The sequence below is a fragment of the Lissotriton vulgaris genome, chromosome 2_1, assembly GCF_964263255.1.
Source record: "Lissotriton vulgaris chromosome 2_1, aLisVul1.2, whole genome shotgun sequence".
In the NCBI taxonomy this organism is placed as follows: domain Eukaryota; kingdom Metazoa; phylum Chordata; class Amphibia; order Caudata; family Salamandridae; genus Lissotriton; species Lissotriton vulgaris.
In genome coordinates, this window is record NC_141687.1 from 1702961202 (window position 1) to 1702980223 (window position 19022).

Consider the following 19022-nt stretch of genomic DNA (forward strand, 5'->3'; position numbering starts at 1 on the left):
AAAAAGGTGTGGCTGTAAAACACGCAGAACAGGGAAGAATATGAATCCTTAGCCTTCATTATTTTCAACTCAAACACATCTACTAACAAGCTAATAAAAGATTTTCAGCAAACTGGGAAGAAATGTTCTAGACATACAGAGAATAAATCAAATTCTGATTATCTATTTGTAACCCGTTGCCAGCTTGACACGTACCCCAAATGTATTAATGAAACCCACTTAGAGTCTACTAGAATTGGAAGAAGCTTCCAAATCTTATGTAGAGGTTTTCCTTATCAATTAAAAAAAATGGGTGAAAAATTGGAATTTATTGAAACTCATAACAAAAAAATATAAGATGCTGTAGTGTACAATATATTACACAACGCACCCTGAGGTGCACATTCAAGTAAGAACGCTTTATCCGACCTTAAGTACCATAGTACTTATTTCTTAATATACAATCATGCACATTTAGTTTGAAAAAAGGAAGCCCCAGTATTCTGATGTGTTAGCACCAAAAACAGCAGACCATTCTATTTCTTCAGACCAACTGGAAAGATTGACCAAGTTTGCCAATACTGTGTACATAAATATAATACATTCATCAAATTAAACAATATATTCTATTCTAGACAATGTTTGTACTTGTGTCATTCTTTTAGCTGGAATTCCATTTCCCTTGCAGTAATACTGGAGGCATTCTTGTTTTGAACACAATTTACTCTTTAAGAACTTCCTACACACAATCCGGTAGTCTTTTTAGCTGGAAACAAATTTACAAGGTGTGTGGAAAATTTGGATCTTTCAAGAACTACAACTGGTCTCAGATAATGAAGCTGTTTTAAGGCAAGGTCTCCACAGTCAGTCAGTGCCTTATCCAGTATGGACCTCAGGTTGTGTAAAGAAGGTACAGTTGATGTCTCTGTGGATGATGTTAAAGGGTGGCATGCAGCAACTTGTCTATGTAACAGAGATTCACTTAAACGTTTAGGTATGCGGACTTCTTTACTTTTTTTGTCAACAAAGTTATTTTGCATGTCACCTGTGTTCTGTAAAAAGCTAGGGGCACAGTATTTTTCAGGCTCCCACTCAGTTTGTTCTTCAAAATATTCATCCTTATGCTCTCGTTCTTGGATAAACTTTAAAAACGAAGATTCAAAACCCATTGGCTTAAATGACTTTAAATCAAAAGTTCTGGCCAAGGACTGCTTCTGGCAATTGTCTTTTGTACCAACCACATATGCTGAACCTCGTTCCCGTTCATCACACCCCTTCTTTCTTTTTAAAGGCACCTGGAAACTGGAGAACCGAGATTTATTTTCTTTTTCTTTAGTTCCAGGATAGCTTTGCTCAACTTTATAGAATGAGGGCTCTGACGTATGGTCTCCAACACACGCAGTATTTGAACCGTTCTTATATTTCAACATGCCTTTGTAGAAAAATGATTCTGTGTCGAACAGGTCACTGCCCACTGCATTACTGTAATTTTCATTTTCTTTATCCCGATAATGAAAATCATTTTCAAGCAAACACTTTTTACTTTTATTACTTCTTTGCATGTTGTATTCTTTTGCATGCACCTCTAAGTGAGATTCACCTTTTTCCTCTGCACCATATTTAACACAAAGCACCAGGTTTTGATAGTGGTTTTCAATATAACCATTGCTAAAAAAGTGTGAACGTTTATAATGTCTTACAATGCTGCTTTCCAGTTTAACAACAGATAAACATCCATGTACCATACAAGGGAATTGTGTGTGCTTGACTTCCTCCAAGCACATATTTACTGCTTCCTCTCTTGTTCTAAACTTAGTTGCACCTTTGCTTTCAGCTTTTTCCCTTCTTTTACCAAAGCGCTTGTCAATTTTCTTGATTTTTTTTCTATTTGTGTGCAAATGACGTTTTTGTCTTATAGGGTCAGGTTTCTTATCAGCACCGCTTTCCTCTCCTTCCAATATATTGCCTTCTAATTCATCAGGTCTCCCAAAAATATCATCGTAACATTCCCTGTGACTGTAAAATACATGCTTTGAGTAAGTATTGTGGTGAGTGAAAAGTCTATCACAGCCATTTAATTCACATCGAATTTCAATGTCTTTGTTTTGCATAATTTCTGTACTGTGATCTTCCAACTGATGATGTTTCAACTTGTCAAACGTGTAAAATATAGCAAGGCATTTTGGCTGGTCACATGAAAACCTTGCAGACTGATTTACTGGCAAAAGTCTCTGATCATCTCCATTGTATACATTATGAATGTCACGGCAATGCTTTCCAAGAGCTTTTGAGCCCAGGAACTGCTTGTTACAGTCTTTGAATTTACACACAAATATTTTTTTGTACTTAGTATAGTTATTCTTTGATTTTGCTCTGTCTTTTTCCAAGCACAACTGCTCTTTGTTATAATGATGTGTAAGTCTGTAATGGCGAATTAAGCCAGATTGATTGGTAAAGGAAGAGCTGCAACCTTTATGAACACAATGGAACGGTTTGTGGTACTTATTCAAAATGTAACACAAATCTCCTTTGGCAGTTCTTTTGCTTCCTCTTCCTTCTATCAATTCCAAATCATCTCTGTGCCTGTCTTGAAGTAAAAACGTAGGTTTTTCACCACTATTAGAATCCATTTCTTCAGACTGCGAGTCATTATCAGTTTCAGAAGAGTAATCTCCTTTATGAAAACGACGCATTTCATGTTTCATCTTTTGCTCGAAGATATCAACATCGTCATCATCAAGGTCATCAACTGTTGATCGGAAAGCAGATGCAGAGCAGCTACTGGAATTTCTGTTCACAATAGTTTCAAAGGGTGCCGGGAAACTTTTGTTTTCTTTACGTTTTCTTGCAGATATTAACCTTTGCGATAATTTCATCTTAGCGAGCTGATGCTTCTTTCTGTAATGAATGCTTAGGTGTGTTCTTCTTGTAAATGCTCTTTGACAAATATGACACTTAAAAGGTGCAAATCTATCTTTAAAAACGCTGAACTGTAGTACACTTTCTTTTGAATAATGATGCTTTTTAATATAATGTACTAAAAGTGCATCTTTAGTCACGAATGAGTACTTGCAACCTTGAAGTTCACAATAGAAAGGTTTAGCAGCAAGCTGAGCTATACATTGCCTAGTAAAAGTGTCCTGTTCAGAAATATTACGTTCGAAAAATGTACTGTCAACTGAGAAATTTGGAGATGTAGAACAGACAGAAGGAAATGATTGAAAGGACTCAGAGATTGGTTTCTGCAATGAAGTGGAAGAAAGTATGTCTGGACTAGTGTTTTTTAGGCTTAAATGTTTCAAACCCAATAAAAGTTCTAACATAACATCTTCAGTACTCAGTACCCTGGGAAGAACAGAAATTGCAGTTTCATGTGCTGTAGGCCGGCACAGTCCTCCTTTGAGAACATGTTTTCTTCTGGAATTGGTATTGCAAACTAGCCGCCTTCTTTTGAAAGTGTCTCTTTTTTCAGATTGTTCTTGCCGAACACTAAGCTTTCTTGGCCGTTTAGTCTTCTGGTTAGCACTAAACAGCTGAAGAAGATTTCGCGCATTCATACCTGTTCTCTTCTTGGGTTTGAAATGGGTTGGATGATCAATTCGAAGATGTTTGTGCATGCCCCGTGTATTTTTGCGTGATACTCCACAGCCATCAAATCCACATGTAAATTTTTTGCCATCAAAGGTTACAGAAAAAATGTTAAATTGTTCTCTTAAACGGGGTGAAACAAAAAATTTGTTCGGACGAACATTTGAAACTGTGCGACTGTTATGCCTTTCACTCTGTGAATGGGGTATATGATTTGCTCTCAAAGAAACAGTACTGGGGTTCTCTAAAAGTGCTAGTGGTTTCTCACTAGTGGTACTCTGGCTGCTTTCACTATGAACATTTTTATTTAAGTCAGATTCCATTTTGACTTCTGAAACCATTTCAGAATGTGATGACTGTGGGGCAAGGACTATCCTAGCGTCTAAACCAGAGGTTTGAATGGAATCTGACTTATTATGAAGCTGAAATGTGTGTTGCCTGTTTTCTGATGGCTTTGTAACAAGCTCTTCAAGTTGGTGTGCTACTTGATTGACTGCTTTTGTGCTTGCAATTTCGTGGGTTGCAAGGTGGTTCTCAAACTCTATTTTAGAAAAATAAAACTTTTTACAACCAGGAAAATTACATGCATTGGATGCATCCCTAAAATGCTGAGCTTCGTGGTGATAAAGCTGCCCTAAATCACTAAAAATAATGTTGCAACCCCTTAGTTCACATTTATATTGCAGTTCAGCATGCGTTTGTTTATGATTAAGTAGCTCATTAACTGAACCAAATTTATCGAAGCAATCGAGGGACACACACATATAAGGCAGTGGACCGACATGCACTTTTTCATGATCATGAAGATGAAAATCAGTGATAAAATGTCGCCTGCAAAATCCACACTTTTCCCTCCTGTTTTTAATATCCAAGTAATGTTTTGCATTTTCGTCATTGTTTTGGTGTTCAGCTTTCAAATGTACACCTAAGTATTTAAACTGTTTAAAAATTCTGGAGCAGCCAGTACCAGGGCATGGATACAAGTCTCTGTCCTGAAGATTGTAATCTTCTAATTGTTTAAATGTGATGTATTGAGAGGGATCAATAGGCTGTGCATACGGGTGGTTATTTTCACTAAGTGATGTAGAAGACATTAGGGCGAATGTTTCCCTTGTAGACCTTGGGATTCTTTCTTTTCTAACAGATTTTTTTCTAGGCCTGTGCCTAGATGGCATTTTGACATGCTCCATTACATGGGGAACAAAAACTTCCTTTTTCTTGAACTTTTTGACACACACTGGACATGTGAAAATACCGTCTATAAGGTGCATTTTAGAATGATGAAGAATTCTAGCTTCTATCACATCCCTGTCACAGATTAGACAATGAAATTTATACTGAAGCCATCGCTGATACCTCTCAGAAGAGCCAACTGGCTTTTTTATCCCTACTGGACCCTTCGTTTTAGTTTCATTTGCATCACTTGATACACTTTCTTGTTCAAAGTGGTGTTCGTCTTTAACCTTTTCCATGTCACTTAAAGATGGTTCCATGATGTTACTGTCATTAGCTACACTTTGACTACAGGCTTCTTGTTCTTCAGACTCAGACTCTGAAACTTCTTTTCCTAAAAGTTTAAGACAGTGGCGATTTAAAGTTTTCCAATCCCAAAATTCAGGATCAAATGGCCAATGAGCTTTTAGAGCCAGCAGGAGTTCACAGCGAAGAGAATTCGGAACAATTGCATTTTCTTCATCAAATTTTTGATCTGGCTGTAGGTACAATGCTTCCAGGATGTTATACGCATCTTCATTGGGGTCAAGCAAAAATTCAGTCAACTGACAAGCTCTCCTGACCTCAAGGTCATGTGGTAAGAGACAAGCAACTGTTTTGCATACAGATGCTTTCATGTCATTTTCGTCAGATTTAATTTGTAGAGCTCTCATACAAAGTAGAATTGAAATCGGAAGACCTTCTTCTTCAGCCTGTAAGTCAAATGAAATATTATTAGTGCAGTTTATACAGCTGTCAAGATATGGAGTATGTTACTTACCTTGTAAGCATCTAATCTTAGCGTCTAGTGCTGCAGAGTCACATGCTATGTACACTTCTGCCACCTAGTGTTCAGTTTGGATCTACAACTCGTTTTTCCCGAAGACTTTTATTGCTGACGTGACGCTGAGTCTCTTCTTCAAGAGAATGCGTATGTTCAACGGCTCCATTGTTAGATTGTTCATTTTGTTTCAGCCATAATGGTGAGTGACGGATGGAGCTAATCTAATGAAGGTATTATAAACAAATGAATATATGTGAACTAAACTAAACATATATACACATTTTGAATCTATAATGTGTAATACCTGTAAACCTGACACCAGCATATATGCCTGCTGAGGAGGCGAGAGGGTGCTAGCGAATCTGCAGCACAACACGCTACGAATAGATACTTACTACGTAAGTAACATGCTCCATTCATATCATGGGTTGGCAGCAGATACACATGCTATGCTTAGACTGTAAAACAGTACTCTTCTCTCGGTGGCTCTAGGCATCTGAAATAGCGTCTGTAGGACTTTTTGCCCCACAAGAGATTGCTGCCTGGCTTGGATATTCACGCAATAGTGTTTAGTGAACCTTTGCGGAATTGACCAAGTAGCTGCTTTACAAGTATCAGCACAAGGGATGTTGCCTAAGAAAGCCATTAAAGCACCTTTCTTTGTAGTAGAATGTGCGTGTGGAACTATCGGCAAAGTTTGTTTGGCATTGATGTAGCAAATTTAAATACATTTCATGACCCACCATGTAATACCTGCTTTAGAAATGGTGTTACCCTTTTTTGAATTTGAAAAAGTCACAAAAAGCTTTGGAGTGTTCCTGCAATGTCTAGTCCTCTCAATGTAGCACATTCAAGCCCTTTTAGCATCAAGTGAATAAAGTGCTCTCTGCGCCAAGGTTTCTGGCCTAGGGAAGAAAACAGGTTTATCAATTGTTTAGTTTAAATGGAAAATAGAGACAACCTTCTGAAGAAATTGGGATTTGTCCAAAGGCATACTTTACCTTGGCAAACCTGAAAATAAAGTTCTTTTATAGTAAGAGCATGAATTTCGCTAATTCTTCTTAAGGAAGTAATAGATACAAGGAAAGAAACCTTCCAAGACAGGAACTGGAGTGGACAGAAATGTAGTGGTTCAAAAGGTGTAGACATCAACCTTGTTAGAACAATATTTAAATTCCACGAGGTTAACAGTGGTGCACATGGTGGAATTATTCTTTTCAACCTTTCCATGAAATCCTTAATGACAGCAGGCGTACAAGGATCTATGAGCTGGGCTATACAGTAGTGTACAAAGCGTTTCCACTAAGCTGCATAACAAGCTATTGTGGTTGGAAGCCTCGCCTCCGTTAGAATGTCCATACACTATGAGGCAATTGCAAGTGTCTAAATTATACGACTTCAAGAGACAGATTTCAAGGTTGAGTTCTTTGGGGTTTGGATGCCTGACCCTGCCAATGCTGTGAGTGAGAAGGTTTGGTATGTTGGGGAGTCTCTCGTGAGGTACCAGGGACAACTCTAATTGCGTTGTGAACCAAGGTTGGCGCACCCACGAGTGAGCTACTAGACTAATTTTGAGAGATGCAAGTCTGAATTCCCTCACAAGATAGGAAATGAGTGAGAGAGGCGGTTAAGTGAATGCGAATACCCCTGACCAATTAATCTAAAAAGCATTACCCATGAACTGTGGATGGTGGCACTTGGAAGTGAATTTTTGGCTTTTTGTGCATTCTACGGTGGTGAACAGATCCATATTCGGTGTCCCCCATCGCTGGAAGTAGGGGTGGAGGAGTGCAGGATGCAGTTCCCACTAATGGACTTGTTGCGTCCTGCTCAGGAGGTGTGTCACCGAATTATCAACTCCCAGGAGATAAACTGCCAAAAGGTGGATGTGATGGCAGATAGCCCAATGCCAAATGCCCTGTGCCGATGAAGACAACTGTACAGAGTGTGTTTCTTCTTGTTTCTGAAACTAATACATTACTGTCATGTTGTCTGTTCAGAAAGACGGGGCTTCCTAGTTATACTGGGGAGGGAGTATTTTAGAGCCAGCTGAATCGCTATGATGTTCAGCAAACTTATGTCTGAAGTTTGCTGATGACCCATCTGAGAATCCTGAACCGTCATAACCTCTATTTGTGCGCCTCACTCTATGAGTGATGCATCTGTGGTGATAGCCACCTGCGGGATCAGGACCAAAAAGGTCTGCCCTTCAGTACATTTTCTGTGCCCCACCATTGCAATAACTGATGGACCCTGGGCAAAACCACCACTAGATCCTCTAAACTGACCATCACTTGTGACCACTGAGATGCTAGACACTCTTGTAAAGGTCCCATGTGAAGCCTGGCATGAGGCACAATTGCTATACAAGAGGCCATGATGCCCTGACTGGCAGGCGTTGATGCGGCTGAAAAGGAGCCTGTTGGTTCTAGAGAGTGAGAATTCTCTGGGTATTGGGTTATGCTATGGCTGAGACCAAATTGAGGATTGATCCCCGGTAGCGCTGTATCTGAATAGGCTGTAAATGTGATTTCCTGGCATTCATTGTGAACCTCAATTTGTGTAAACAGATTGATGGCTCTCTGTCCTCCAGGCATCTCTGTTTAGTTGAACTCTTGAGCAACCAATTGTCGAGATACAGGAAGACATGAATGTTGTATCTTCTCAGAGGGGCTGCCACCACTGCTAGGCATTTGGTAAATATTCTTGGGGTTGTCAACACTCCAAGCGGCAGTACTCAGAACTTGTAATGATGTCCACTTACCACAAACCTGAGGTACCGGCGATGTGCTGGTGAATCGGTATATAAAAGTATGCGTCCTTCATATCCAGCACTGTCATGAAGTTGCCTTCTTGTAGCAGTGGTATTACATCTTGTAGAAACACGTGAAAACGTTCAATATAAATGTAATGATTGAGAGGGAGTGGGTCCAGTATCGGCCTTAGCGTCCTGGCATTTTTTGATTAGAAAATGTAAAGGGAGTATACAAACTTGCTGATGGCTGCGTGGAATGGGCTCCTTGGCATCTTTTAACAATAGGGCTTTTACCTCCTCTTTGAGAAGGTGAAGATGCTGGGGGTTTGTCTGCATCAAGGAATATTTAGGGGAATGGTAGTGGAGGTAAGTTCTAGGCAGTACCCGTGGCAGAAAATGGATATTACCCACCAGTCAGATTTTATATCTGGCCACAGATGGTGAAACTGTTGCAGCCTATCTGGTTACCCCTTCTGTAGAAACCATTACCGTCTTGCTGGTGATATGTTTGTTGCTGTTTATGTCTGGGTGTCCAAGATCTTGGAGACCCCTCTGCCCTGATATGCACGAAAGAACTGCTGAATTGATGAAGTGGTCTGCAGTGCACCCATGGACTTCGCAGTCTCTGTATCCTTTTTTAATTTTTCTTACTAAGAGTCTATTTCCAGCCCGAAAAGATGTTTCCCGGCAAGAAGTATTTTAAGCAGCGGTGTCTGCACTGTCTAGGGCGCAGCGTATTGTTGCATTTGAGACCTGCCTTTTTTCAGCAATTAACTCCTCCCCTCTCTTTTTGTATTTCTCTGGGAGATGTTGAAGCAACTCTTCCATGTCATCTTAAGTGGCCATATTATAGCACGATAGCAAACCCAATGAGTTGGCTATGCACCAATGATTTCCATGGCCCAATGCGACCTGTTTTCCTGCTGCATCTATGTGTTTGCTCTAGTTATCAGGAGGAGATATGTCTCCAGTACTCTGGGAGGCTTCCTTTCATGTTTCTGGCATTTGTTACAGCGAGGGAATCAACTGTTGGGTGTCCCCTGATGTAAAATGGGTCAGTAGGGGAAGGCTTGTATTGCCATTCAATGCTTGGTGTTAGTACCCTAGATTTGACTAGGTCTTTCAATATCACCAGTAAGATTTTTAGCACTGACCCTGTCATTGGTAAGTATTGAACGGAGCGTTCTGTCTTGGAGAATGTCTATACTAAGAAGTCAGTTGCTTCCTCCGCAGTATGCATCTGTACTTTATGGTATTCAGTAGCACACTAAATTACACTATGGTAGTAGGGAGTATCGTCAGGCGGTGATGCTTTAGCTGGGACTGGTACCTCTAAGTCTGGATCTGGCAGTACTACATTGTTGGCGTCCAAAGGGCCTGGGCTTTGGAGAGTGGTGTCTTGTGAGTCTGCGTCATGAGTACCATGACTAGGGCTCCATGTGCCTGCATCGCCTGAATGTGTGGATGATAGTGACATAGCTTGGGGAGGTGGTGTAATGTCAATTGGCATGGGGCTAGTGGCCTTTTGCTTCATACACTTCTTTGGAAGAGGCTGATGTAGTTCAATCGCCAGCCTTTTTCGTTTGAGGGATCTCTCAGGCAAATGTTCCTCTTACATAGAAAGTTTTGTAACCATTAGTTCTTGAAGGTATTCAAAAACATTTCCCTCCATAGCTGTAGTGGTTGTACTTTTTTGAAACGCCATGTCCATTTCAGTTTTTTCTTCCTGTGTTTTAGAGCGTAGGTTTCTTCGGAGTCGATGTATGGCTCAGCCCCGAGTGGTGCGCTGCGTAGATGCCTTATGTTTGGTTGGCTCTGATGGTGTCAACCCCAAAAGGGGGTGGGGCCTCAGAGGGTTTGTCTGAGCCATAGGCTGCACAAGTGTTGTTGGCTATGTCGGCACCGAGTGAAGCAGCAGCTGCAAGGGCTTGCCGTTCCTGTGGTCTGGAGCCAGATTGGGGTAGAGTGCAGTCTTGCCCTGCCTCGGCCTCAAGGTACGCTCTCAGTGTCAGTCAGAATCCAAGGGCTGTGGTGCACCAATATGATGGAGGGAGGGATGTGAGGGTAATCTTTTACTATGTGCATGGGTTTGGGGACCTTGAGTACTCATGACCCGTGGCATTATCTATGCCCTTAGCACCGATCTCGTGCTGTACGCCAGATGTTCCAGAGCGGACATCATCAACTCATCTCAGTCTTCCTCTTCATGTTGCCTGCAGTAACCGGAAGCGACACAGTGAGGACTGCAAAAGATGGGGCACTGATATGTCCTCTTCCTCGATCTCTAGCTGCTACTCTTCATCTGCAGACAATTCAGCCTATGGGGTGAGCTAGGGGTCGGTCACATCTCTAGCATACGTTTTAAATTTTTTTTTCGAGCAGGCCACAACAGCGCAGTCCGGCTTGTTGTGCTCCGGTAATAAGCAGGGGTTTCAGATGTCGTGCTGGTCAGAGTACACATATTTTATCCCACATCGGGGGCTCTTCCTGAAAACTCTCTTTTTTACCTTTCGTCACCCGGAGCAGAACATTCTCAGCGGAACTTAGAAGGGACTTTTGTGTTGAAGCCGACATGAATGGAGTGGTTGCTGAAAATTTGAACCTGATGGCTGAAGATGACTAGGCAGTTGGATTCTTTGAGTAGAAGCCGCTATGAGTCCATTGCGCTTCCAAATGCAGAGAAAGCGCTGTAGATGCACAGAGACCGGCGCAATCCGACCAAACCTGATGGTGGAAAGAAATTCATCTAACAATGGAGTCGTTGAGCATTTGCATTCTTTCGAAGAGGAGAGAGACTACGTCACGTCAGCAATTGAATACTTCTTCGAAAAAAACTAGTTGTAGAGTCAGATCCCAAAACTACATGGCAGAAGTGTGCATAGCATATGTATCTGCAGCCAACACATGCTACGAAAACACTTTTTACAAATAACTGTTTAGAACATGTTTGGGCAATGCTTTGAATCCATATTTACAAAAGAATAAAAGGAACTATGAGTATATTTGTTGTAATCAGCTAAAAAATTAGGAGATGAAAATCAGCAACACTCTCAATGTATCCATCTGCACATTGTATTTTGGCCTTAGAAGTAATCATGAACAGAAAGAATAGATCATTACTATCTTGTGGCAAAATGAAAAGTTATTTGAATTGCCACCTTTTGTAGGGTGCTAAAATATAACCTCAGTGGTTACTTCACAAGGCTAGCCTGCTACAGTGACAATAAGGAGGTAGCTGTACAGGTCTGCTGACAGAGTAGTACCAACTGGTGACGTGTGGTCATTGAGTACAGGGGGAATTAGCCCTAGCAGCTGGAGTTATCTCACTCATGATTTCCAGTGGACATGTGCTTGTTATGACAGGTGAAGAAAGGGCAGGGCTGTGGAGGTGTTGGTGTATATGAAACACTTCAGGTGAACAGGGGAGGCACTGACTAAAGGGGTTTGTATCATACCAAATGCTTAGCATAACAAAAATATGGGGGATCAAGCCAAGTTTCAGTACCTCTGCTATTGATTCAGTTGTGTCTGCTAATCAAATTAATTGCCAACGGAAGAAGTATTTAAACCCACACTGTACTCACTTAGTGACCCACAGCCTGTACCCAACACTATGTTCTAAACTGCTTTCAGCAACATTGGAGAACTTAAGACTTCATAATAAACGTAACTCTGAAGGGCATCTGCAGAGCGGCCTCAGGATAGAGAACACCCTGCTAAAAAGTCTTCCATGACACTGTCAAATTTACCAACTCTTGCATAATTACAAACCTCTTGTTCTTAGCAAAGACAAAAAAATACCCTCCTAGTTACACAGCTTCGTAGCCAACAACAAGCTAAAAAGACAATACTCGTCACACCTTCAACCAGGATGCAGCACAATAGCAAAATATTACTTACCCTGTAAACATCTGTTTGTGGAATGTAATGCTGTAGACTCACATACTGTGCATATTCCTGCCATCTAGTGTTGACCTTGGATGTGTGCAAGTTGTTTTTCTTCAAAGACGTCTTCTCGAATCACATGCTATAGTGACTCTGCTTATTGCTGGTAATGCACATAGGCATCAGCTCCACTGTTAGATTGTGGGTTCTATGGGGAATAGGCAAATGCCTCTTGGCTTTTGCATAGTATGTTTTAATACATTTAACAATCCACCTGGCTAGGCCTGACTTAAAAAGAGCTCAGCGGCTTTGAGATAGCAACAAAAGTTGCTGAGTCTTGCAATAGGGTTTTGATCTATTCACAAAGTACATAAAGGCTTGCTTCAGAGTATGGAGCGTTCTTTCTGCAACTGAATCGGGCAAAGAAAAGAAAGCTGGTAGCTCTATGGGTTGGTTAAGGTGGCAGGGAGAAACAACCTTAGGAAGGAACTCAGGGTGAGTGCAAAGGACAATCCTATCTCTGTGGACTTGAAAGAAAGAATCTCCCAATGCTAAAGCCTGGAGCTCACTGAAACATCTGAGAGAGGTGAGAGAGACAAGGAAAGCCAGGAGAGGAACTGAAGGGGGAAAGAATAGAAGGGCTAACAGGGAAACCCAATGAGACTAATGAGAACAATGTTTAGATTCTATACAAGGGCCGGCGGGACCCTTGTAGGAATGACTCTTTTAAGACCTTTCATAAATGTCTTGATAACAGGGAGCCTGAAGAGGGATATGTGCCTCCTCGATTGAAGGAAGGCAGGCAATGCAGGTTAATGGAGTCGAATTGAACAGTAGGCAGGTCTGTAAGTGTAGAAGGTAGCAGACAATGTCCTGTATTCTTGCAACCAAAGGGTTAATGTGATAAGCACTTTGCGCTTTTCCACATTACAGGTGGGGTAGTGGGCCTGGGTGCTTCCTTAAGAATGTCCACGAAATCCAGAGGTAGTTTAGATAGCTGAACTAAGACATCAGGAGCCAAATACCAAGGCTGAGCGTTTTGGTGTCAGGGTGCACAATTTCTTAATGGTTCTGTGTGAGAAGGTCCGGCCTGCTGGAGAGCCTCTGTGCGAAACCACCAAGTGTCGCAGACGGGTGAGGAACCAGAGCTGCCAGGCCCATGTGGGACCACCAGGATAAGGGATGGGATGTATGCCTAAGCCGATGGACTACGAGAAGAATAAGTGGTAGAGGCAGAAAAGCAAAGGCAAATATCCCTGACCAGTTCCTCCAAAGACAATTGCCCAAGGACTGTTGGTGTGCGTACCTGGAGGTGAAGCTTGAGCATTTTGCGTTCTCAGCCGGGAGAAGAGGTCTATTTGGGGAACCTTCACTGGAGGAGGATTTGGAGGTGGAGTGCCAATTTGTAGACTTATTGCTACATCTTGCTTATGATGTCTGCAAAGTTGCTGTACACTCCCGGAAGGTCCTCCGCCAGTAGATGGAGTCTGTGGCAAAGCGCCCACAGCCAAATGGCCTGAGCCAATATCGACAGCTGTGGAGCGTGAGGGCCACCTTGCTTTTGTAGATAGTACAGTCATTTATCTGTACGAATAAGGATCATCTTGCCCACAATGTGACAACTAACGTTTTCAGTGCTAAGTGAAGGGCCAACAGTTCAAGCTAGTTGATGAAGCGATCCTGATGACAGGGAACCCACTGACCTCGGATGGTGAGGTTCTATAAATGCATCCCCACCCCGTCAGGGAAGCATGTATGGTAATGGTGATTTGAGGAATGGGGCTGAGAAAGAGCTGCACCTGTTAGAGGTTGGTGGATTTCACCACAGCAGAGAGCGACAAGCGCTGCTGTTGGCCAACACTAAATCTTTCTAGTGACCCTCTGCTTGAGACCACTGTTGCACTAAGAGTATGAAAATACTTCTTTTTTGACTAGTTACCTCCCACTTTTAGACTGACTGATATATCTTTGACTGAATGTGTACTGGCGTTCCTCCTAATCAGGTTCCCGGTGCCAATGTTCTTTCTAAAAAACTGTACTTTTGATTCCAAATTTGGCACACATCTGGCTACAAAAACGTCCCTTGTAAAAAAAAAAAAGTATCACTGGTACTAAGGGTCTTGTGACCGGAGAAGGCCTCTTATGGCGGCAGCATGTATTGTGCCACCCTAATAGACTCCTCACCAAACACATGCACACTGTCACTTCAGTCTGCGTGCTTCGTTGCAGATAAAAGTGAAGAAATGTTTAAAAGGAATTAAAACACGGATCAATTTTTGTATTATATGAGCCAATGGGCCCGCTCTTCACAGGCTGTACACTTCGGACTGTGGACCCAGTGGGTCACAGTTGCATTGCAATGATTCCACGTGCATGGGAAGAGCATACACAGAGGTCTGTAAGCCATAACCTTTTGCCTCTGAGAAATTGTTGAAAGTATGATTAAAATGTGATGAAACCGTGTAAAAAATATGGGTGTGCATTCTCCACTCTTAAAAATGTTTAACATAGTTTTCTGCCAAACTTGTGAGTCTGCACCCCTTAAAAATTAAAGAAATGATGAGTTGTTACGGGCTGAATAGAGGACATTCACGTGATCTCAGGGGCAACCTTTCAGTTACAAAGCACTTCTTTAAAATCACTGAATAGATAACATGTTTTTACATATTTTCAAGATCATTATGGATGAATGTGTTTTACTTATTATTTTTAAGTTTTGTTTCACTATATTATTAAATTTGAGTCCGTTTATATTAGTGGATTTTGGGGCAGTTCACTTTTAAGTTTTTTTCTCCAATGGGTGGTCACGGTGCGAGGTGACGTAGAGGTGATTAATCTCAGGTGTACAAAGCTAAAGCAGTAAATATGGATCAGAACGAAAAGGTTGTGGAATGGCAGAGGGTTTTGAGCAGCATGGCTGTGCTGATGAGGAAAGTGTTTTTCCCTTTGACGCAGAATGGACATATCCTTTTTGGAAACTGCAAAATTGTGTAAGTTTTGTGCCTGTTTGAGCTAGGAGTTAAACTCCATGGTTTAGTTGGAGTTTTTGGAGTTGTGCTATTAAACAAGATGTAATAGGAAATGTGTTAGGGGTATTATTTATTTTTTCTTTGGATAATAGCAGAGGGATTTTATTAAACGTGCGAGTTACATTAAAAAGATTATGATTTGTGATTTTGTTTTACTCTCAGATGGTTTAAAAGACATGAAAACATGGATCGAACTTTGTATTACATGTGCCAATGGGCCAGCTTTTCACAGGCTTTGCACTTTGGACTGTGGACCCAGTGGGTCTCTGTTGCATTGCAATGATTCCACATGCATGGGCAGAGCGCGCACCGAAGTCTGCATGCCATAACCTTTAGCCTCTAAGCAATTGTTGAAAGTATGATTAAAATATGATGCATAGGTGTAAACATAAGGGTGTGCAATCTCCACTCTTAAAAATGTTTAACGCATTCATGTGTGCCAGGCCTACCAGCGCTGCAAGAGGCATAAGTCAGTCACCCCTACAGCAGGCCTTAGAGCCCTAAGGCAGGGTGCACTATACCTCTTGTGAGGGCACAACTGCATGAGCAGATCTGCCCCTATAGTGTCTAAGTCCGTTCTTAGACATTATAAGTGCAAGGTGAAGCCAGCCCGAGTACATGGGCTGGGAGCTTGTCAATACGAGTTCCACAGCTCCCTGATGGCATCCCCGAATTCCCAGATGTTTAGTACCAATCATCTCAGAATAATGAACTCACACTCAAGCCAGAGCTGGATTCATTAATAAATGCACTCAGAGGTGCCTCCTGAAAACCTACCAAACCACTAGTGAGCGTCGGACTGGTCTGCACCAGTGTGCCACTATTAGACATGTTTATGACTCCCTGAGGTGGAAGGGAAGCCTTTTGTTCTCGTGGTTCAGAAACAAAGCCTGCTCTGGGTGAAGGTGCTTCACATCACCCGGCGTTGAAGGGTGGTGAGCCTCAAAAGCTTCCTGTCCTTTGTTATGCTGACCATGGCCTCTCCAGCTTGTGAAGATGCCTGTTCCCCTGACCAAGCCCCACGTTTAGCAGCAAAGTCAGTGGGAAAATTAGTAAGTAGGAGAAGTGTGTCCCCTCTCAGCCAGGACCACACCTAAAGTGTTATAGGCTGAAGGGACCTCCCTCCTTTGAAAATCCTCCATACTGTTTTGGAGGATTTTTGCCAATAGTGTTAGGGGTATGCCCCCTTTCCAGGAATGAACAAACAATTGGGTGTAGTCACCCTAAATCAGGGATCTACAAACTGGGGGTTTGCCCCCGTAGGGGGCCTCAAATAACCCCAAGGGAGGCACCAAGCTGTGGCCAAAAGACATAATGCTGATAGCAGTGCTTTGTTTTCCACAGGAAATAATGAGCAGTAGTAAGTTGCTCTGTAATGGGCCATCACAAACATCTTTTGTAATTTTGATCCTGGCTGAGGAAAGGTGTAAAAAGGGACAGGACTCCAAATATTCTTCAAAACCCCCACCCCCATTTCTAATATTGTGGATATGTTCACACATCAGTAAGGCCTGTTTGACCAGAATAGTATGTTTGGCTATCATGTATTTGATTCATTTTTAAAACCTTAACAGGTATTAACTGCAATGTTTAAATAAGTTTAGACATATTTAAAAACTTGCCAGTTTAATGGAATAATTGTGAGAAATTTGAGAAGGGGTGGGCAGTAATTTTTGTTTCATCGCTGTGGGAGGTACGGCATTAAAACGTTTGAAGACCACTGCCCTAAAGTTAAGTAGCCCATTGCATACTACCTTCTAAACCCTGTAACGCTCCTAAATTCAGTATTTAGGGGCACCCCTGAACCTCAATCCTCCGATTACCGATGACTGATGAGGAAAAGGACAAAGAAGAGCTGTTCTCTACATTACAAGGAGCTTTAGCGACTGCAGTGGCCCCTGCCCCATCAGCCTGTCTGCGAACTTCGAACGACTCATCCTGCAGACTAGCGACCTCCAAAACCCAGGAAGGACTGCCTGCCTTCAATAAAGACTCCTGAGGATAGCAGCTATGTCCAGAAATCAAGTTTAAAGAACCAAAGCTCATCCTGAGGAAACAGGAAGTCAACCACCTCTGCACCCGATACACACGGCCTGAGTCCAATAGGCGCGCCAGTCCAGGAAAGGTTCCCAATGATCCTGGCCAAAAGTTCCTCCTGGGTTGGCCACTGCTGGATTCCACATCGATGCCTGCAGCCTATGCACAATGACTCCCTAACTGGTAAGCTAATTTCCGACATTAAAGGACACCTCAACACCCTGAACCCCTGGGCCTTGGGGAGATATACCGATGGTGTCGAGACACCCCAGTACATCCCAGCTTACCTGAGCATTTTGGTGCTACCTTGTGGCTCCCTCCTGTGCTTGCCTTAACCCCCGGAGACTGGGTTTCAAAACCGTGCTACTTACCTGACAGTAGTACCACTTCGACTGTCCTTTTTTCCATTGGATAACATCGGCACCAGTTCCCGGGTTTTACCTCTGCAACTCCAGTGCCGCTGGTGATGCAGTTTTGTTAATTACCTGAACATTGCCTGGTATTGACTCTGGATCCAAAACTTAATACTGAAAATCACTTACTTACCTGCAAATTACTGATTGTGTTTCCTCCTATAGGATAATATTGTACTGATTGAAAAATGCACTGTGTTCACTTTTGATATTGAAAAGCAGAGATATTGCATAACGTATTTTACTGCAACAAAGTATCTTTTGTTCTATAACAAATACACAAAAGTTATATTTTTACTAACAATGGGTTTTGGATTTAGTAATTGAGTGTGTGTAATAATTTCTTGAGTGTGTGTAATTCTTTCTTGCCTGTGTGCGTACAACAAATGTGTAACACAGCCCTCTGATAAGTTCAACTGCTCGCCAACACTACAACAAAAGAGAGCATTAGTATTATCTACTTTAGCCCTTGGGGATCGACTGGATTCTGTGCACACTATATCTTACTTTGGAATAGTATAAACAAAGCCAGCTTCCTACACTAAGCATTTGTGCAATGGGCGCATGTGTAACCTGGCGAGGGGGACTATGGCAATGCAGGAGGCCATCATTCCAAGGAGGAGCATGACTATGCTGACCATGACCTGGGGATCTTGCTGAAACAGACTACGCGAAGCCTGAAAAGGCCTGCATCCTTGCAGGACTGGGATAGGTCCTGCCCACCACTGAGTTGAGTATGGCCCCCTCGATAGAGCTGAATCTGAAGGGGCTAGATGGGGGACTTGGTGGCTTTGATGATAAACCCCAAGTTGTGCAGGAGGTTTATAGTGGAGTATATGCGAGGCACTGCTGGTGAGTTGTGCTCTTGCTCAGCTTGTCGTCCAGGTAAAGGAACACGTGTAAGTCGTTGCATCACAGGTGCGCAGCTACTTCTGCTAACCATTTTGTTAAGCCTCTGGCTGTAGTAGTGACACCAGATGGCTGAACCTTGAACTGATAATGTTTGACACTTACCACAAACTGTAGAAAACAACAGTGATCTGGGTTAATCGGAATGAGAAGTAAGAGTCTTTGAGACAGTGGGCAGTCATGAATCCCCCTTGTTGCAGCAACGGTATGACATCCTGTACAGTGAGCATGTGAAAATGTTCTGAGAGGTTGCACTCCTTGAAGGGCCTGAGGTCTAAGATAGCCCTGAGGGTATCATCGTTCTTGGGAATGAGAAAATAGAGGGAATTTACCCTCTAGATTTGATGGCACTGGCTCTAGGGCACCTTTGTGGAGGAGAAAGTCTTCTTCTTCCTAATGTAGGCGTTTCTGTTGTGGAGAGAGGAGAAGAT

The 19022-nt window shown here is 42.3% G+C and overlaps 1 protein-coding gene across 1 annotated transcript in view; it reads right to left on the bottom strand.

Moving 5' to 3' along the window:
* Window positions 1-293: 293 nt before the first annotated feature.
* The window catches only part of RLF (RLF zinc finger), a 428411-nt gene continuing 409682 nt past the window's right edge, over window positions 294-19022 (bottom strand). Inside the window, exon 8 of the mRNA XM_086957683.1 lies at window positions 294-5492. Within this exon, the coding sequence (XP_086813809.1) occupies window positions 708-5492 (4785 nt within the window). The 3' untranslated portion in view covers window positions 294-707. The remainder of the gene's footprint in view (window positions 5493-19022) is intronic.